General features: G+C 43.4%; 1 protein-coding gene and 1 long non-coding RNA gene across 11 annotated transcripts in view; one reads left to right on the top strand and one right to left on the bottom strand.

The window, feature by feature from the left end:
- The window catches only part of ESRRG (estrogen related receptor gamma), a 408,303-nt gene extending 408,062 nt beyond the window's left edge, over nt 1-241 (bottom strand). For 2 of the 3 annotated variants that reach the window (XM_087774087.1, XM_087774092.1), the window contains exon 1: nt 83-241. In XM_087774087.1, coding sequence (XP_087630213.1) covers nt 83-84 — 2 coding nt within the window. In that variant the 5' untranslated portion in view covers nt 85-241. The remainder of the gene's footprint in view (nt 1-82) is intronic. The other variant, XM_087774107.1, reaches the window with a different exon arrangement.
- Nucleotides 136-21,537, top strand: LOC148053212 (uncharacterized). Of its 8 annotated transcripts, XR_015708095.1 has the most exons (7): nt 156-272; nt 4,016-4,119; nt 6,126-6,453; nt 6,826-7,004; nt 10,756-10,822; nt 18,142-18,384; nt 21,406-21,537. It is a non-coding gene; the product is annotated as an uncharacterized LOC148053212 (long non-coding RNA). The 8 variants fall into 8 exon arrangements; XR_015708090.1 differs by lacking the exons at nt 18,142-18,384; nt 21,406-21,537 and adding an exon at nt 12,170-14,488 and having other exon boundaries at nt 136-272; nt 4,021-4,119; XR_015708094.1 differs by lacking the exon at nt 21,406-21,537 and having other exon boundaries at nt 18,142-19,784.
- Nucleotides 21,538-21,846: the final 309 nt, after the last annotated feature.

Raw genomic sequence — 21,846 nt, 5'->3', positions numbered from 1 at the left:
GAGGGAGGAAGAAAAGGACAGAAAGTGTCTGTGCCTGCTCGCTGACCATCTGTGCAAAAGGTGATCGTTGTTAGGTACTCACATGGCTGGTGGCAGAGCAGCTCTGAGCAATTAATAAGTCTCTCAGCTTGAGATCTTCTTTCCCCTTTTTGACGGCAGAGCTGGCCGTGTCTCTCTCTCTCGCTCACGCCCGCACGCACAAACCCGATCAGACGCTTCAGGACCGGCCACTTTGCGAGGGGAACAACACGGGAGGGTTTGTATTACTCCAGGTTCGTGTGTGTAGCCTATAAATAGCGAACTTTTTGATGGAATCAGCTAACAAATGAGAGGAGAAGGCGTAATTTTGCGCAGGGAGCCCCCCTTTCTCTTTGCAAGATTAAAACCCCCCAGGCAGCCGACAGAGCTAAAGTTGTGGGTGTGTAGAAAGGAATTCCACTTTATTGTGATTGTGCGCGAGATTTTTGTTTGTTTGTTTATTTGGGGGCATGTTTTTCTTTCCCTCCCACCCCCCCAACCTATACGTTACATCCTCCCTCCCTGCCTTCCCAGCCAGGGGCAGGAACTGACCCGGATTAGCACCGACTTTAACTCCAAGTTGGAAATACGGTGCGTTTGCGGGGGGGTTGGTGGGTTTTTTTTTTGGGGGGGGGGTGTCCACGCGATATCGGGTGGAAGTGAATGAGGCGGGCAGGTAGGCTCTCCTGAATGTGCCCTCACTTTGAAAGCGAGTGGGGAATAGAAAGAAAACAGCTCGGAATTACTGGCGGGGGGAGGGGGGTACCTTGGTAGGGATGAAGCGTTTGCCTGGGGCGTTGGGTCAGCCACGGAGCGATGGACCCACTCGGGACAAAGCCCCGAGGAACACTTGGCCGTGGGGTCTCCGTGCTCCCGCGGAGCGGCCCCACGCCGGCGGCCGGCACACGCCGCCCCGCGCTCCTCTCCCCGCCCGCCGCAGCGGGGCCCCGGGCACGCGTGGGCGCCGGGCCCGTGGCTGGGCACGCGTGGGCGTCGCGGGAGCCTCGGCCTTGAGAGCGCCCAGCCCGGGCACCGACGCTTTTTTTTGGGGGGGGACACAGCCGGGCCAAGTGCCCCTCCCCCCGCCTCCAGGGCAGCGCCCGGCCCGGCCCTTTGGGGGTAGGCAGCGGCCCCCCTCGCTGCCCCGCGGGAGGGAAGCGGCGGCGGGGCCGGTCCGACGGCTCGGCCGGGCGCGGGGGCACCGGCTCCAGCGCCCAGCCCGGCCTTCCTCGGGCAGCCCCGGGAAAGCGCCCCTCGGGCTGCTCGGGGCCGGCTCCCCTCTGCCCTCCCCTCCCCGCTTTTTGTTAGTGGGGTGAGCGGTGTCGGCATGTTTGGCCTTCCCTCATAACGACAGTTACCTGTCCCCGGAGGTCATTGATTTGCGGGAAGCTGAAGGCTGGGTCCCTGTCAGCAGAGGAGCTGCCGCTGATAAGAACCCTCCCGCGGCAGCTATGAAGAGGTTTTCTCCCCTGACAGGTACCTGACAGGGCTGGCCGGGGAGGAACTGCTGACCTGTCTAAAGAAATATATCTGTGTCTCCCAGAATGGCAGGACAGATGGTGCCAGTTCGCGCCGTGGCGACTTTTCTCGATGGCATACACTGAGCGGAGTTGATGAGCGTTTTGTTTTTACGGCAGGGAGGTAGCGATGCCCTCGGACACCCCGTGGCACGGACTTTCTGTGAAATGCCCGCTCCTGCAAAGGCGGGAGTGCGGCGGAGACCCGAGCCGGGGGCGTGGGGGTGGGGAGTGGGCAGCGGCCGCGCTGCCGCCTGCTTCTGCCCCGTCCACGCAGACGTGACCTAACGCAGAAAACGCCGAGGGCGGCGGCTTCCAGCGCGTTTGCCGAAGCCGACTGCGGCGCCGCGCCCGCGGGTGCCGCCGCGCTGGCCCCACGGGTCGCCCCCCGCTCGCCCCGCGGCCCGGCCCCACGCGGGAGGCGCCGCCTTTGTGCGGCGTCAGGCAGCGCCCGCGGGGCGCGGGCAGGGGCGACGCGGGTAGGGGCGGCGCGGGCAGGGGCGACGCGGGCAGGGGCCCGCGGGGTTCATCGCTCCCCGTCCTATGGCTCGGCCGGCGGGGACGCCAGGGCGCGGACGCGCAGCGGCCACAGGCGCAGCCCCAGCCCCGGCGAAGGCTCCCGCTGCCAGGAGCAGCCGCAGGCGGCCCCAGCCCCGGCAGCCCCTCGCCTCCCTGCGCCCCGGAGGCTGAAGCCTTTCCTCCGCCGGGCTCCCAGGCTCCCAGCCCCTCGCAACGTGGTTTTTAGCCCGGCGCGCTGCTCTGTCCATATACGTTTCCAATCTCATGGCTCATAAACTATTAGCGAAGGGATTTCATTATTCACCTTCTGTATCCTACAAAGGAGAAAAAAAAAAACAACCCACACGCTGCTGGTAACAACGAGACCCGGGCTGGGCTGAAATCCCAGCCCTTTCCGCCGGGCCGGCCGCCCGCGGGGGCCGGGAGCGGCTCGGCTCCGGGCGGGCGGCGGCGGGGGCTGCGCGCCCTCCGCGGGGCTCCTCCGGAGGGACGGAGGGGGCCAGCCTCGTCAAAAAAGCCACAAAGCCACAGGGGGAATTGTCCTTTACTGGACGCGGAGAAAATATTCCGGAGAAAAGAATAAAATCTTGGGGGTGAAAGGAGGGGGGACGGCGGCCCGACGCAGTCTGTTTGCTTTGCCTTTTTTTTTTTTTTTTTCCCTGCGATAAATAACATTAGGAGTTATTTAGTTCTCCATTGAAATCTGACAAATGACGCCCCAGCGTGTGAAGGACAAGCTCCCCGGTGCGATGCGGCAGGGGGAGCGCGGTACGGCCCAGCGAGGGTCAGAGCCCGGGGCGGGAGCGGCCGGGGCGGGGGGCACGGCAGCAAACCGCCGCCCCGAGGCCTGCAAGGAGCCGCTGCCAGGCTGAGCTGCAGGCAGCGCGGGCGGGCGGGCAGGCAGGGGCAAACGCCCGCCTCAGCAGGGCGACTACGGAAACATAGGACCCGATCCGGGCAGAGTCACTGAAAGCTTGGGCTTGAGACAAACAGAAACGTGAATACGGTGACAGCTAACTCGGTTTCTTTCTTTTTTCCTTTCATTTTCCTTTTTTTTTTTTTTTCTTCCTTTAAGAAAGGGGATGCGAAAAAGTTTAGACCACGAGGTAATTATAAAAACCAATCTGGCGAATTTTAGAGAGAGACCCACTGCGCAATTTTACACCGAGGAGCAAAATATTCCAGCGAAGTCTGGGGTCACCACCGACAACGGAGCAATGTTCTCTCCCTGTTTAATATACATGGTGTGGGAAATGAAGGGACAACATAGCTAGCACCTGTAGTGCCAAAGGAAAAAAAGATCAAATTGCTACATAATATTTTGGGGCTATTTTGCAGGACACTCTTCAAAAATAGACACGTATTTAATTATATCTCTAATGATTTTCTCTGCGCGACTGGTAGTTAATAGTAAGGAGGAAATGGGCTTTCTACGGAGTTTTTACATTCCGATGTCTTAAAAAAAAATAATTTCCTTATGTGTTAATCGCGCATCTGGGACTGCAAGCGACCGATCTGGACCAATTTTTAATTAACACGTTGACCTGCCGAAGCAGCAAACTCCCACAAAAAAAAAAAAAAAGTTATACCTATAGATACATTGCCGGATCGGCGTGACCCTGGAAGCCCCAGCCCCCCCCCCCCCCTTTTTTTTAGGGAGAGGCGATGGCCCGACAGGGGCTAGAGTTGCTCAAGTAGCGCTGGGGTTAAGCTCCCGCCCGCCCCCGTCGGCGCCGCCGCCCACTGCGCAGCCCTGCGCAAGATGCGCGGGGCTGCGCGGTCGGCGGCGGCCCCGGGGGGGCGGGCGGGCGGGCGGGGGTGGCCGGAGAAGGCGGCCATGGCAGAAAGGTGGAAGATTTGGGCTCTTCGGGAGGTGTGTAATAAACACCAGTGGGGGAGTCGTGTGTCCCCCCCCCCCCCCTTTAATTAATTTTTTTTTCATTAATTTAATTTTTTTGCAGTACAGACTTCAGGCAGGGTAAATGCCTGACTTGCCCTCCTGCCCCCGCCCCAACACAGGGACTGGAGTATGTTACTACCAAGTTATTCTTTAACTTCTCCACAGGTAATAATTAAAGAGCTTCTTTCTAAATCTCTTTCCCCCACAGAAACACGGAGGCATTCTTTCACAATAGATTATATTGATCACGCACACAGGCACGCTCTCTTCGGAGCCGCTGCCGACCGCATGCAGGAGGTAGAGCCGCCTGTGAGCTGCTCTCGATTCTGTGTGCTCTGCTCACACTCCCCTGGGCAGTCCCCCTTTTTATTTTTTTTTTTTTTTTTTGAGCTGAAAAGTTTCTTTAGGAATGCAATTCTACAAACACTTCCAAATCCCCCCAAAGAGGAAGCTCCACATGCAAAAGAGGACTGACAGCCGCTCAGATGCACACATCCAGGCTTTGGCCACATCTCCGAATTTCATCCCATAAAAATAAGACATACAGAGGGAACAAAGTCACTGACATTGGTAGGGGAGTATCTCTGTCAATTGGGAAGACCTCCAACCTTTTCTAGCAGCGATGCTTTCCAAAGAAAACCTTCAGCCTCATCCTAACAGCAGTACTGAAAGTTTTAGGGGCTCTCAGTTACTTGAGATCATAAATTAATCTGCCAGAGAAGTGCGGCGCACACCTGATATCAAGGGAGGGTCAAGAACTGGCCAGTTCCAGCTGGTCCCGCATTTGATTTACTTGGGGTTGTTAAGATGTATGCTGTGGTGTTTTGATAAGAAAAAAGGAGTCAGCAGTTTGATTTGGCAATTCTTTCTTTCTTTTTTTTTTTTCCCTCTGAAGAGGGCCACAGTTTAAACTAAGGAATTTGTTATTGCTGCTGGGGTGGTTTTTAGCAGAGGTTCTTGGTCTGCGTGGGGCTATCTCGTCACTTACTGTTAACACTTAACTGTGTTTCTTACTCTCCTAAGTGAGCCAGACAGTGGCATGAACTTTTTTTATGCAGCTTGTCTACCTCAGGCCTTTGGCGTCTCCACCTTGTGCCTTTGCAGGGGTTCACCCCCGCCAGCCTACTTGGAGCTGCAGCAAAGGCAGCGGCCGTCGCCCAACTGGTGACACCAGCGAGCTGCTCCATCTCGGAGGAGCCCTACCACAGCTCTCCCCCTCACACCTCCCTTTTCCTCAGGGCCTTGTCCCCGAGTTCCATCAGCCCTCTCAGAAATATGTGCATTTTTTTTAATACTGTGCAGACGTACTCATGCAAGCTGCAGGGCTGAATGTGGGAGGCTGCTTGTTCTCAGCTGAATTAAACTATTATTTGCAGATCTCTCTTGCACCCGCTGTGTTCTCTCTTATAGCCCCCCCAAACTTTCAATCACAGAGAGTTAGAAAATACAAGAGAGAAGCTATCTCTGACATGAGGGTCTGTGTAGCATAAAGAATACCAGCAATACTCCAGACCAAAGGACCATCGCACAAATAACACCCCACAGAGGCAGCAGCAACGGGTGCAAAAATGGGGGACTAAGAATCAGATCAGGATTTTTTGGTTCTATCCCTGATTTTTTTTCTCCTTTCCTCCTATTTTAGTTTCTCTGCCTCTAAAATAGGAAAGCAATAGCCACTGACTCTATTGCCTTTCCATGTTGATGTCTGAAAAAAATCAGAACTCCCCAGAGGACATAATCTGTGACAATATTCTAAGGTGGACGCGCTGCCATTCCTTGTGTTGGGGTTGGCAAACGTTTCTCAGCAGAGACCATATTTTCTGTTGCATGTAGCTTTAGAAAAAACATCATCACTTAGCCTGAAAACCGATACGCTGACTGTCTGTACCGGGCAGATTATTTTGAAAATACCTGCCAAAACAATTTGTCCATTTCCAAGAACAAGGTTATGGAAAAATAAACAGTTTTGCTCATACTAAAAAAATGGAAACTTTTTCCTTTGAAATGCTCTGCTGCCCTCAGGCTTTGAGCACAGACTCAAAATGTGACCTTTTTTTATTTAAAATGTGCCTTTCCCTCTCTGTCTGAAAATTTATCCAAATGTGGCTAACTTGTAAATATTAGAGATTTTGTCCTGAACACACTCTCAGTAATGGTTTCTTTTATTCTAGCAGGAAAAAGGAATCACTAAAGATTGGCCCTCGCTGCAAACAGAAGCTTAAGGATACAGTGGTGAGGCCAGATTTCCCCTTTAATCCCCACCTCCAAATTTTCCCCATGAGCCCGAGCTTTGGCGCGGGATCTGAGAGGTAGGAATCCTATCTCTTCTAAGCTCTGAACGATTTGAAGGTTGTGTCAAGAAGAAAGGTCTCTGCATGAATACGACAGGGAGAAAAAAAAAAATCCAGCCTGTGACAGAGCAGGCGATAGAAGCAGCCAAGCAGTCCAGAGAGAAAAACTGGGACTGGTGTTTGGAGGCAGGAGCTTGGGACTGATTAGGTAAGGAGACACAGAGGTTGCGCAGAGAAAGCAGAGAGAAACTGTTCGGTTGGGGAGCCTGGAGGGGAGGTAGGAGGGCAAGGACAGCAAAACCGACTAACGTTGTCAGCCAAGAGCAAGGATGTGTAATTGCAGGATGTCCAGAGTAGCTGGGCTGAATTTCATTTGAAACATGGTAGAAATTCGGAAAGTCAAAGTGGTTTATTTCAGTATTTTTAACTGATGCAGCTCAGCTGCATTATCATTGCTTTTTATTTGGAATAGAATCTGCTTTCTAATGCTAAAAAAAAATTAAATGACCTTCAAAAGAATTATTTCAGAGCTGATCCAAAACATTTTTTATTTTTTTTTTTTTTGTGTGTGTGTTGCCAGCAAGCTAAGGAAACGTGTTATATATTCAACACTAGCAGCAACATCAGGCACTGGGATGTTAAAGAAATGACTAACCTGAGGGTTTCAGAGGACCTCGATTCCGTCTCCATACATTATGATACACAACCACACAGAGTTTATTCCACAAATTTCCTGAAGCAGAAATGAAGCCCTGCAAGGTACGCTTCCTCTGGGGACAGATCAGAACTTTGTAGTTTTATTCACTAGATTCCTGTCTAATTTGTCACAGAATTGGGTATGGTTCATGTATGAGGTAGAGAATTACAAGAAGAGAAAGCAGGGCTTTGTGGCAAGGCAATAGCTGAATTTTGCCTGCTGAGTTTGCTTCCATTCCCCTTTCACCTCAGAGCTTCTACAATGTGGGGAAAGTTGCCTCAAGAGGTAACGATTAACTAACGTTTTCATATTATGAGGGCTCATCTTGAAATTTTGGGGCCTGGTAGGCTGAAGTGAATCACTCACTACCTCAGACAAAATCCATGGGACTGTGCATTGACTATGCCAAGTGATGCAGAATGCCAAATGGGTTGAAAAATGAAGTATTCAGTATCTCTAATCTGATACCCAAAATTAGCAGGCATTTTTTTACTTTAATCTCATTTGTTTGTAATACAGATTTATTAAAAAGGATAGGATGATCTCATTGCTTCAATTTCAGGTTGTAAAAGATGTTTGCTAAGCACCCAGATACTATTGCGTGATGGGGAGAGGAACAGGAGAAAAACAACAACGTTTGATTCACATTATAATTTAAGTTGTGTTCCCCAAATAATACCTACAGAGTGAGTCCCATATAAGTAAGCTTAACAGTGGAAATTAACTCCTGAAGAAAGCTTTGCCCACGTACTACTCTGAATGCCAAAGGGGTGCTCGTGAAGGTCAAGCAGAAAAGTCCCACTGCCCTGTCAAATTGCATTCATACACCACTGCGCTAAGAACGGCTGAAACAAAGGCTTTGTAAAGTTACTCATGAAAAGGGGGGAAGGAGAGGAAGAAGGAGGAGAGGAACAAGCCCAGGGTATCAGAGAACATGGAAATAAGGTGCTGCCCCAGAAGAGACCAAAGTGCGTGTCTCTGCCAGTGAAAGCACTCGGTATCTGGGACACTTCCATTTCAGGCGTACACCACAGCAACTTGCCTTTTGGCTACCGCACAGTCTCTTTCCCATTGTTTTTTAAAGTCCTCCCAGTTGCTTCAGTACTAACATTTTTCTATTATCTAGTCTGAATTTTGAGGAAAAGAGTTTTTCCTGGAAAATTCTTGGTCATTTCCAAGTACGTGATGGTGTAATTAAAAGCTGTGTGATAAAGCATCTGCACAGGGGATTGGTACTGAGTGGTGTGATTAGCTTTCATTCTCTCACTTCCTACTGCTTCCTACTGGCTTTAAATGTTTATAGAGTCTGTAATGCTCTTTTGATTTGAGAGTGTGTGTGTCTGTGTATGCGTAAAATATTATATGGCTACACAAGATTTATCGCCTACCTAATTTATTGCTGTTCTTTTTAATTTCCATTAAAATACAGGTTTTTGCATCGGTTCTTTGATTTTTCATTCCTTATTGATTTTCATTCCTTGATTTTTCATTTCATTCAGCCCCACTGCAAGTTTAGGGGTATTAGTGATATCTCACTTATTTTAACAGACGTTTTTTATTTTTAGGGAGCTGAGTGCTTATGAAAGGTAGCAGGTTGATAGCTTTTAAGCAGTATTTAAGCTCATGGGCTGATCAGGTACAACACAGGTAACACTTCTGTCCTACCAAAGTTAAGCATAATAGCAAAACGATGACTGAACTGGCAAGTCCAAGTACCCTCTGACTTTTTCTCTCAATTAGCACATATTTTAATTGCTTGTTTATTTGGTAACACTGGCACTTAGCCATTGGAAACTGGGTTAAAACCTTCAAATTATTTCAGGTGGGTGGATTTAACATTAACAACCCAGATTGCTCTACATGGGGCTGGATTTGAACAAGTGACAGGAAAAAAAACAACTCTTAAACATTTAAAATTCTGTTTTCTGTGTTACAACACAGACAAGCTCCAGAATCGCTCTCCCTTTTAATCATAGAGATAGGAAATGCCATCACCAGGCATGTGGTCCTGACCTCAGTCGGAGGATCCTTGGCCTGGAGTCAAGCGGTCTCCACACTCACTGAAACAACCAAATTAACTGTCTGCTTAGCCATGGATTAAAATTCATCCACTGATCCAAGACAGTAAGTGAGACAATAATTTGCTACTCCTACTTTGCTTCACGGCAGATCCTCATTCAGAATAAACCTGCAGTTCAGCACCAGTTTTTATGCCCAGAAATAACCAGGGTGGCATTGTAAAATTGTACCTGTAATAACTTGAACAAATGGGATAAATAAATGCAAATGTAAAAAGAGAAAACTGATCCAGTTTTTAGTAACACAGAGACCGTACAAGAGCAGAGTGTAAAGATAGCTTCAGGAGTCCTGATGCAATCATCAGTCACCATTACTTTGAGTAGTAACTCGTAACACATAAAGTGCCATTTCCTCTGAGCAAGGACCTCTTCAGCATCGCTTTTACCACCACAGCCTAACTCTCTGCTTCTCTAACAAACCACAGGCTCGATTGAAACGTTATAGAGTAAATTGCTTAATACTGTCTAGAGACCACAAATATGTGAAGTACCCAGTGCATAAAAGAGACAGCTTATTTCAAAACCAAGCATAACAGAACTGAGCTGCTAGAGAACAGAGCCTCTGTCTTTTTCCCATTGCTACACTTGGATTTAGTAACAAAGCAATGTATGCTTCCAAGTCCATCATTTTTCTACCAATACACAAGACAGAACAACTAATACAATCTCAATTATGGAAGGCAAGGGTGGCCATCTGGCTGCGTAGGAATTGATTTTGACCCAGAAAACAGCAAATGTTTTTGTATCGGAGACAAAAGTTTTAGCTGTGACATCTACATCTCCATTGAGCAACATTAATAAAACCAAACCAAACAATTTCAAGATGTAGTACAAAAGTCATGTTGACAGAAAACAGTATATTCACTGCTGTACTTATGTACCCTACATTATCATCCTCTTTGCAGAGCTAGATTCCTCTCACCATGGCCAATAATAAAACAGGAAAAAAACCAAACCCTTTTCTCAGTGTATCTGACCAAGTCAAAGATCTAGTATTCATGTCAATAAAGCTTTACTACTGCTTGTGATGATAATCCTGTATCATCCCACCCCTGAGGTGACTATATCTCAATCATGAATGAATAGATCACTATATAGAAGTATGTACCTACTTTGATGTACAGTAATCTGACTGTATCTCTACGTATCTCAGAAGGCTCCAAAACAACAGTAGGGGTCACAGTAAACCATTTGCGTATAAGCTTAACACTCATTGCAATAGCATTGCAATATTTCATAGGTACATGTTCAAAGGAAAAAGTTTTATTCATAAATAACCCTGATAATATAACTGACTTGGACACTCCTGCGTAAGTTGAGAGAGAAGAGTCAAATAAGAGTTTATTCTAATTTTCTGGGTATGAGGATGCCTCTTCCTACTAGCAGCGGCTGGTCCATCTTTGTCACACTTGTTGTTCAAAAACTCCCCGCTCACTCACCCATATCACTAACAGATAGAAGGTGAAAGGCAGAGTTGTCTGGGGAAGTAAATTTAAGATGATGATGATATTCTGGACAGGCTGTGTGGCCTCAGTAGTTCACTCCTGGGGAAGGTTTGCAAAAGCGTAAACAGAAGTTAGACACCCAGACTAATTTTGCACGGGCAAGAGTCAGCCTCCCTAAAGGCAGATGAGCGCCTGTCTCTCACTGAGTTCAACTTGTCAAGAAGAGCTACAGTGTTTAAACTACTTTCATGGGGTGGTTTTTTATTTCCCAGTTTTGTTTTTTTTTTCAGGGTTACTCCACATTTGTGTGAACGAGGAGCATACACAGGCGTAGTTCTGACACTTAGCAGAGAAGTGGTAAGTGCTTGAGATCTGGCAGCTATAATTTGTGACTCAGATTAGTTTAGCTCTCCCTTCAAAAAACAAAATAGTTTTTAAACTAAGTATCCATGAGAAAATGTTTTGACAACAATTAAAGTGAAAATTCTGTATATTTGAACTCTCATTGTTGAATGTAAAAGCAGGCACTACATGCTTTCATCGCAACAGACATACTGATGTTCTGTCCTGTATAGAATATATGGGTGAGGACAACAGTGTGTAGAAAGCTCAGCAAGCCTCCATCTTCTGCATGGACAAAATGAGCAGTGATGATGAAGAAGGTAAAGGGTGTAGAATTGCATGGAGGGGGCTGATGCTGAAGATCAAACACACTGCTAAGTAAGGATGTTGAGATGAATAAAAATAGAAATTCCCAGCCATCATACAAATTCTCAACACTATCCTATTTTAATCATTTTTATTACTGTTCTCTACACCTGAAAAATATGTATTTTTTGAGTAACTACACATTTATTTTAATACATGTTCCTAATAAATCATCACACCTTGGATATTTGCTTCATCAAAATACAGGTGAAATTTTCCTAAATACTGAGCATTGTAGAGTTAATGCTAGAGTTTTAATTTAAAAAGCTGAAGAAGAGCGTTGCAAAAAAATTACATCTAAAATGAATTAAACTCCTGTTTTATTTAGTGGAAGAATAAAGATCTACAGTATACATATTTAATTAGAGTCATAAATGTACTAACATTCTTAAATGTACTAATATTTTTAAGCATGTGACTGAATCAAGTAATGGGCTGGAACAAAGCGTATTATCAGCAATGTGGTATTCAGAGTCTGTTTGAAGATAAGCAGATGGGGAAGTTTAAACTTGGAAAAATAGATTTTTAGCCTAATAAATTGACCTCCCAGAGTCTCTTTTTTACTGTTTGGCAGTATGCTGTTGTGGTGGGAGAGCTACACCTATTAATCTGAAAGTGCAATGGATCCACTCTTCAGGAATAATTTTTCTTGCCTGCGTGTTTATACCTTCCCCACCCTTGGTTTAGAAACTCTGATTTATCTTGAAACAGATGGATATCAAACCCAGCTCTTTCTTCAGATTAGAATCTATTGGGAATTGCTTAGACGTATCAGTGCCATAGATAAAAAGAGATTCAGACCTTTCCTACTGTACTTGGCTCCTCCTGCAGAGATGTTATGACCTGTAAGCTCTGCAAGTGGTCAGGCTGCTAGGGCTGACTTCCCTAAGCTTCACTATGTAGCTACAGAGTTGTCTTCTTCTGAAGGCAATTTGGGGCAAGACTCTTATCTTAGATGACCTGACTTGTCTTTTGGGGCAATCCCTTTACTCACAGCTGCTGCATCCTCACACGCACTCCTGAGGAACTGACTGTACCATCTGTTTGAAGAGGAATTTTTTTTGAATGGGAACCATTCAATTGCTGGGCAAGCGTTCTCTATGCTTCAGACATCACCATGCAAAATAAACCAAAGCTGACCCTGTGAGCATTCTTTCACAAGACATCAGAACATTTTCCCCTGCCCAAATGAAAACTTTTCTTGTTGACCAGGAGATACCATGCTGGATCATACCGTTGGCCCACTTACACCAGTGTGCCACCTCCTGCACTAGCCAGAATCAGACATATCCAGAAAAAATGTTGGAACTACACTGTAATCAAGTGGAAATTACCTCCTGGAGGACTTACTCTGATTTCTAAGAGTCAAACAGTGACTCTTGCTTCAGTCAGAGGAAAAGCCGATTGACTTTTACTTACTGTTGGATCAGAACTGATGTATTAATATCAAGGCACTCAGAAAAGAGTGTTTATAGTGTCAACATCCATTTCAAAGAAGCCAAAACTTTCAAGGCTGTGTGAGCACAATGGCAGGTTTCTCTTTCAGTTCATTTGTTCTTCCTTATTAAACAACGACTTTCTATAGCAGGAATAAACAACAAGGTAAATTTTACATTCATCTAAAACAAATGCATTTGAGAAGAATAAATGATGAGATCATGTTAGCTTTAATGCAAAAGGTCTTGTTTCTGAAGTCTTTATCATTTTATTCCACAAAAGAATTAAGAAGACGACATGATTAGCAGGTAGGAAAAATATCTGTGGAAATGCTAGTCACTATAACTGTTTGATGATCATTATACTTATGGAATAGATAAGGAGCTTTCTGATCTCACACTCAAAGATTTACCACTTGCAAACACTTCGGGGAGTACCATTGATTTTATTGAATCTTGAATGTTGACACAACAAACCAGTGCTAAAAACGCTAAAAGTTCTGCTTGTGGATAGCCCAGACATTTGATGCCGCTTGCTTTGGGCCCACAGTTAATTTTTAACATTGTGCGGACAAGCCAGTGACCTTGTGTTCTTGCTCAGGAATGTCTGACCATTCACCGGCTCCCAGTTTCTACTCAACACCCACTCTACTGGAATATTTTGGTGTTTAAAGATGCACCCAGTTCAAACTTTTCTGTGTTGCTATCGACTTTTCATCAGACATTGAGCTCTGTGGAGTATTGTTGCTTTGGAGTGAAGGTGCATCGAGCAGTGACAAAAGTTTGTAAAAGCTAAGGATCACTCAAGGAGGAATTAAGTGGCTTTCGGTTATAATTTCTTATTAGGTTTAAGAAACTGCTTTAATGAAATCAAGATGGAGCACTTTGAATGCAGTAAAATTATGACTTTAGCTTAAGATAACAACAACAGAAATATATAAGAATGAGTAAATTAGGACATTGAGGAAATATGATTAAGACCTGTGCAACTAATAATACAATTGAAATCAGAGACATACTTATTCTGAATTTAATTTATTTGTGGCTAGCAAGTTATAATTAAACCAAATCCTATTCACTGCATATTTACAACTTTATCATACAAGGACCATAAAGTGGAATTATATTGGGTGATTTATTTTGTGGCTGTTTCTTTCTGCTTCTGTGTACACATCTAAATCATGAAGAGAAAATGAGAGCACTAGCAAAATCCAAATACTTTATTTAAAACAAAATATGTAATTGTTCAGAAATAGACTATTGACTTTCACTGGGTTAAACAGCTCATGTACTGATTAGGCTTGAAGCTATAATTGTTCTTGTCACCCAAACTCTGCTCAGTCAATATCTTTTTATCATATACATTTTTAATCACATATTAATAAACAAGAAGGTGTGCTTTATTGATGGCTGGATTAGTTTATTGACCAGCTCAACAACTCTATATATGGTTTCTGAACAGAGAAACAAGGTCAACGTGTAAAGATGAGGAATAGTACATTCACCATCTTTAATATACTTCATTCTGGTAGTCTACTTCCTTTCTTAAAAGTGCTGCAAATCCATATAGTTTCTCCAGTTCCTTTAGAAATGATTTCATATTTGAAACAATCTCACTGTTCAAGCAAATTTTGGGTTGGGTTTCAGGAAATTTAGACTTCTATGAGCTCCTCTAATTTAACATAATTTTTTCACCTTCACACCAAGCTGCGTTATTTTTTAAACCTTCGGGAATGCAAGTTTTCAGATACTTGTAGATTCTTACCAAGTATTCTTTAATTACTTATATTTTGGAAAATATTTAGACTTTTCAGATTCTCCTAACAACTAACTTTCTTCATCCTTCTAATCAGTTCTTTTCATTTTTTTCTCTATGAATTGTTATCATGAGTATTTCCTTCGAGTAATTCAGGTTTGGAATGATGGCCTCTAAAACAACTGTATAAAATTAACAATTAAGACAATAATAGAACACGGCCTGTGTGTATTCTTTCTTGTCAGACCAAACCTATGCAGAGGAACTCCCATTCTCCGCCCCCCCCCCCCCCGGGCTTTTTTTTAATTATTGCTTTTATTTTTCAAAGGGATGGAAAGTAGAATAGAAATGGATCTTTTCATCGGCATCTCCATTTTTACAAAACACTGTTTTGCAATAGAAAAGTAATCAATTGAAAATACATTGATGACTCTGCCTGTCAGGCACTCATATGATCCCCTAAAAACAAGAGTCCTGTGGAAAAACAGCTGACTGCCAGCATGTGCGGAAGTGCATATCAGCCAGAAACAAAGACGAAGTGTGTTTCCAACCTTAAGTTTGTAGTCTCTAAACCCCTCCAAGTGCTTTTCTCCTTAAGGTATGAGCTTAAAATAGGTCAAAATGATCAATCACTGCAGTATCTCATATCAGTGATAAATCTCTGATTTTACCAATGCCTCATGCCTGAACCGTTTAGGTGATGAGACGTATGGGAAAAAAACCCCTCTGTCTCAACTCTCTCTAAAATCATACGCAGAGGTGCTATTGCTTTGCTTTCTCACCATGCAGTTCTTCAGATGCCTCTCAAATAAGCTCCATTCCTCCCTGCAGACTACTGCTCACAGTAAAGAGAGGCTGTTTGAAGAGGTCTCTGCGTTTCTTTTTCCCCGTCCGAGCGCTATGTTTTGTCTTTGTCTCCCAAGTACAGTATTATCAGCTTCATTTTCCAAACAGATTCATTCACTTATTATCTAACTGCATTTCTATTCTTTCTAGGTTCTTTTATGCTACTCGTTGGATTTATACTGGTTTTTAGGAAGAGGGAAAAATATTTCAGTACAATCCAGTAGTGTTTTTCTCTGACTCTGGAGTTTAAAGACATACCAATTTTATTCTTTTTTGTGAGTGCTACTTTATAATCCTCAGGCTGCTGGTCAAGGAAAGCACTTAAAAGTCATATATACTAAGGTGTAAAAATCTAGTGTAACAAGCTGCTAGTGTAGAGCATTAGTAACCACCAACCGATAGCCCCCGGGCACTTCAGTTTTAAATGGGGAAGTTTGAGAAAGCAAGTGTAGAAGAGAGGATCCTTCACTCCACTAATACCTCAAAATACTGCAAAAGGGGAACTGAGACAGTAGCAGAGGGTTGGGCCGAGCTGCACATTACCCACAAGATTCTGCTCAGGAAACAAAAGGTGATACAGAAACACATCCATATCAAGCACAGACTAAAATCCTGCAGATGACTAACATACTGGCAAACCCGTTCATATTCACATGAATATTATCCCTGTAAAAGCGCCAAGTGCACCAAGATGTGGTGTAGAAGTTCTGGTCATGTAAGGTAAAGCTTCCCAGAGGCAACCTTTAATTGGTCTAATTTTCCCTGCCAAACATCATCAAAGTTTTAGGTGTTCAGGCCAGGTCTTGTCACTTTACTATTTAATCACTTTTAGGATTACCTACTCCCAGTATAAATGTTCTCAAACATATTTGCTGCCTGTGTATTTCTCTCCCTTTCGTATGCACACCTCGTTCCCTAAGAGTCTTATTGAATCCTTAAAAAGTAGAGGAAAGAAAATTATGGAGCGTGAACTACTATTCAACCCCACAAAGTAAACGGTTGTCCAGATACTTTTTAATTTCAAAGACAGGCACAGGAAAACTTCACAGCACTGTAGGAACACAGCCCCCTCTACTTCCACTTAATTTCTGGCCTTTTGGAGAAAAAACCCGAAACACAAGAAAAAACAGCAACTATGCAAGCTGCAGATTCCATATGCTACTCCCTATGTAGATGTGTGGGAAGTATATGGAGCTAGGTAAGCAAAAGTATTTCTGGGAAACTTGTTATTAAAGGGAAGGCAACTGCTAAAGCCAGTTTATGAAATGATTGAAATGAGTACTACACGCAATGAATAGGCTGATTTCCATAGTAGGAACACACCAAATCATGCCAGCGTGGGCTGACTCACCACAAATAGGTGGGTTTGACTCTTGGCTCTGACACTGACTTACTGCATGGCCTCAGGCAAATCCCTAAACATTTGTTTTTACTTCTCCATTTATATGATTTGGGTAATACTTACATACCTGAAGGGGATATTTTAAGATACAATGTGTTTAAGATACTACAAAGATTTTAAATGCTGTAACATAGCTAAGCCTCATTAACACCGTCAGACTAAAATAAACACTGGGATGATTTAGGTAATGTGATACATCATCCTGGAACCAGGGAACTTCGCTGAACAAAGAGCAAAATCTTCAAAGAGACAGAGGAAAGGGAAGGTACAACCCATTGTAAACCCAAAGTACTTTTCAGGGGTGGATGAATTGGTAGGGGAGGAAGAACAAGTTTGTTTAATAGGCAAGAGTTCAGTCTTCATTAATTAAGTGGTTGGGCAGAGCTGAAAAGCAACACATGCTCAAGAGTGGGTGAAGAAAACAAAATCCATAGGCCTCAGTTACCCACCTGTATTGAAGCTAGAGAGGACTTTGCCAAGATAAGACCTGAGGGTTTGTTTCTATTTCCTATATAATGTGAAAACATGAGTGTCAAAAAAGATCCTCTTCATTTTGACCTTCCTCTCCTGTCAGAAAGGGGAGATGGCCTTCTCCGAAACAGCATGAGGTGCTCTGAGGGCTCCCCAGGACTGGATTACACAAAAAGGATGATGCTTATCCTGCTGAACTTTCCAGCATGGGAGAAGTCATGCTGGCATGGCAAGAGATGGGTTGGAAACACCTGTGAAAGAGAAGGGCCCCAGTAAAGTCGCTGGGTAGAGAGCCCATCGTATGTTGACTACATTGAACTCATTTGCAGCAAGGACAGAAGTGAGAGGCCCCAGAACTCTGCCTGGAGGCTCTGGGCCTGCCACCAATGTCCATAAATCCTTAATCCCTACACTTACACCAGAAGGAATGCATTTCTGGGCTAACCCAGAGAGATGCAAATCCAACACACAGAATATCAGATAAGATAATACAGCAGCATTAGCACTTCTGAGATTTTATTCCCCTTCCTTTTTTTTTTTTTTTTTGCCTTCTCTAAAGTATTTTTCCTCACTTAGGGCCTTAGAGAGAAAAAAAAACGCACTCTTAAAAGAAGGGTGAGGGGAAACCTGGCAGCATAGATAGTGGTATAATAGGGTGTGAAATCAGGTTAACTGTTCTAAAAGTAGGAGGGAGAGGCTTGAAGGGAATGAGGAAGATGAGAAGCCAAAGTGGATGTTCTTGGAGTGAGGGGGATGCAGCCAGAGGGTGGAAAAAGAGAGACTTCTCTTGGGCAGTGGTGAGTGGCAGGGAACGGGTGAAACAACAGCAGTCAGGTTTCAAGTATCAAGAAATGAGGATTGGAACAATTAGTGCCACAATCATTTTTTTTCATTAGATATAATTCTTTTGGTATTATAGTAAACCTAACGAAACAAGTTCAGTGGCCTAACTTTGCGTTGGTTGTGATCCGGACATGACCTCCAACTTTTTGGGGGTAAACTTCAGTCCTTTTTGCTGATTTGACAGGAAGGGACTAATAGTCTGCCTTGTCTCCAGACCAGCTCTACCATCATCCTGCTCTGAACACCCATTCCTGGTTGGAAAATGTTGCCCTGTCCTGTGGCTTGCACCTCCCAGGTTAGTCCCAAGTCCAGTCTGTCGTCTTGGAGACCACCCAGCGATGTGAACCAAAATGCAGCAGGTGGAGAAATGTGGGCAGCTTGCCTCCAAAAAGCACTTCTGCTCCTAAACAAAGCACTCTTGCAGGCACATTCGAACAGTGTAATACACATGAATAAGGTAGGCTGGACTTATCTCACGTAATTTTTAAGTTGCTAGTACAGACTACTCCACAGCTCCTTGGTAGATGTTACTGAACAGGGCAATTCGTGTACTTCACACACTACGTCTATTTATCTGTCTTATTTCCTGCTTATGATGACCCTAAGGTGGGCACTGAATCTAGAACACAGTTTGAGACACCAATATATTACTGCATATAAAATGGTTTCCCATACCAGAAAACAGACCAGTTTACAAGCTGAAAATACTTTTATTAAGTACTTCATTGATACACATCATTTAAGAGACACAAAATCAAATTCATATTAAACTAACAAAGCTGATACATTTTTACTACATCTACAGACCACAGAACACTTTGCTTTCAAGAAAAGTTGAATAAATCACAGAGCTTTCTTAAGGAGACTTCTCCCCTTGTCTTCAGAAAGTCCTTAACGTGACATCTGTCCCTGCACTGTCACCTCTTTTAAAACTAACAAATGCATGACATATAATACAAGATTTATAAATTAAAGAAACCCACCCCTTTTAAGTAATATTCTTTAAATCTCAGTTTCTGACAGTCCTCCTATTTGCTTAGTAACTGTAATAGGCGTATTTTTCAGAAAATAGTGAATAAAAACTGACAAGCTATCGGGGGAATCTGAATGCATAATTGATAGGGGCATAAATTAATATGATTAGGCCTTTATTGGGTGCCACTGCTGCCAAACCTACAAAAGGGGCATGGAATAAAACATGGCTATGTTCTCAGAGCTGATAGACATCAATATGTAATGCATATTATCTCAAGCCTTCTCATGTAGTCTGCTTATGACAGCACTCAACCTAATTGAAATTTTTATCTTTCTGTTGCATACAGACAGTTTTGACTAGCTGCTTCCAGGGAAAAGAGAGAAATCCAAATGACCCAAACGAAGGTTTTTCTGTAGAGGTATATACCCTTCTTGCAAATCACTTTAAAATGGCTTTCTGCTTTCTGGTTTTATAAAGCCATCTTCAGAAAGCCGCATTAAAGACAACCCAGGACTTGGTTTGCCTCTCTCCCTTTTAACTAAGCTAAACAGTGCATTTCCCTAAAAGCAAGAAAAGAATCAAAAAATTTCTTCGTAAAAATCAATATATTGTGTGCTCACTTCAACTGAGGCCTCATTTTGCTACAGTTCTTCACACTGCATATATGCAGCTTAGGAATAAATCATATATCTGTTTATTATGACATTTTAAACACCATCTCCCTCCTGACCTGTGAGGAAAAAGTTAAAAATTAAGAGTGATTTCTTGAACTGACACCCCTCAATCCCTCCAAAAATATTGGTCAGGTGATACAGTTTCATGTAGATAATTCTAAATTATTTTTAAACTTTTTCTTTCTTTTTCAGCTCTCTTTAACTATGAATTCACACACTGTGAAATGAAAAGCCATGGCAAAAACGTGATAGCTATCAGTTCTAAAATGTTTCAAACATTTTCTGTAAATGAGAATGTAATCAATATTCACTTTTCATGAAGTGTTTTTGCTTTGACGAGTCAAAGTTGATTAAAAAGTTTCACATTTAATATTTTGCTCTTTATTGAAAAGTCCTGTACTGCATGAGTGTTCCTGAGAATGCATGCTACCATTACTAAATATTTTTATTACAGTAGTGTTGGATGTTGTACAAATAAGATAAGGAGTCAGTTTCCGCTCTGTTATTTACAGTCTAGAACAGGATTATCCCTGGAGTAAGACACGTTTAACCTGTAAAAATCAAAATAAAACATGAAGAGGGGCAGAAATGGGTCCAAAAATTCATTTTGGCTTTACTGAAACTCACTTCCTAAGATATAGGAAATAATTTTTTTTTTCTTTCTGAAATATATTTAAAAGCCCATGCATTTACTTTGATAAATAAAAATCATGTTATTGGTTATTTTCATACTGTGATATGAAGATAAAGGCAGTATAGCTAAAAAATTACTTTCTTCTGTTAATGGACAATCTTCTACTCTTCTAACTCATCACTCCGTTATCATAAACGGTAGGGCATCCATAAATATAAAGAGGCCACACATTTTGTAGCTTGAAGAATGACACATTGCATTCTGAAAGATCCATGTTCCTCCACCTGTTATTTCAAGTAATTTATTTATTTCCGAGGCTATAAAGCACTCCCACTTTCATTTTATACCTGCCCTTAGTAGTTTCAAATTCAAGATGTGAAACAAACCTGCTATGATTTCCTTTCCATTTACATATTACAAACAGAAAGGTCAGGGCAGCTGATGGACAACAAGAGCTCATGAACTTTCCCTCGAGCACTATGGAGAAACTCCAAGCCTTCTTTAGTCCTAGTGTGAATTTATCATATGAATGAAATTTTAATGAAATGCATTTTGAGAGCCTACTGCTGCATGGTTTTGGTGCTATTTGTTCCTACTTTGGTGCTCTATTGAGACGGTGTCTTCCTTCCCTTTTCAGGAAACCAGACTGATAACCGCATAACTAGAACATACTCCATGTATGATCTGCAATGTTGTGTGGATTGCCAGGGGGATGGGGGTGACCTGAGGCTGTGGAGATTTAAGGTTGGGGGCTTAAGGTGTTTTCCTATTTTGATTCTGTGTAACTTCTTTTGTATTACATGAGAATGTCAATATTTACGATTTAGTGGCTATGAATACAGAAAATATAGAATAACATGAAAACCCCAATGCCACCAAACACACTGGTTAGAAGGTGGCTTCAAGAGATGGCTCCTGGTCTTGTTTCTTACTTAAAACAATATTTAATTCCTAAAGGGTTTCTCTAATTAGCACACAGCTTGGGCTTGTAACTACTGTAGGAGATTCTTAAGCAAGGAATTATTATAGCTCAGAAGACTCTTTTAGTGATATGAGGTACAGTTTGAGCCTCTTATGAGGCCGATAGCAGAAGAATTTCACAATAGCACTAAGCATTACAGAGCAATAGCTTAAGGTGAATTTCAGGGGACTATGTCTTAAAAATAATTTCCCTTATTAATCCTTGTTTTCCAGGTGACCTACTCTTTCTCAGGGGCATGAATATGGAACAGTTCATCTAGTGGTAGAGCCTGCAGCTCATCATACTGTTTGGGACACTAGGCTTCCTTCTCCTCTACCTGATAAATTCCTGACTCCTTTTATCCCACCATAATGCTTTCTTTCATCCACCTTTTTTCAAGAGGCACTAATTCAGTCCACATGTACAGTAGCTCAGTTTGTTGTTCAGAGAGAGGAATATTACCCAATGGAGGAGGAGCCTGAAGCAACATCCACTCTGGGCTTTCTCCCTTTTCAGCTATCGGATGCTGCTAGCACTGCACAGATCTCTTGTAGCAAGTGTGATGAGAGTGTTGGCACCCAGTTGTTTGGTATCTCCCATTTGACCTTATAACCCCATTACTCTCATCTCATGTCCAGTAGAAGAACAATACATTCCTGGTGGCCTGCTTGGCC

Source organism: Nipponia nippon, unplaced genomic scaffold, assembly GCF_047370975.1.
Source record: "Nipponia nippon isolate SJK-2023a ecotype South Korea unplaced genomic scaffold, ASM4737097v1 scaffold_4, whole genome shotgun sequence".
In the NCBI taxonomy this organism is placed as follows: domain Eukaryota; kingdom Metazoa; phylum Chordata; class Aves; order Pelecaniformes; family Threskiornithidae; genus Nipponia; species Nipponia nippon.
Note: the sequence above shows the minus strand (reverse complement) of the source record. Positions and strands in the feature narration are given on the sequence as shown.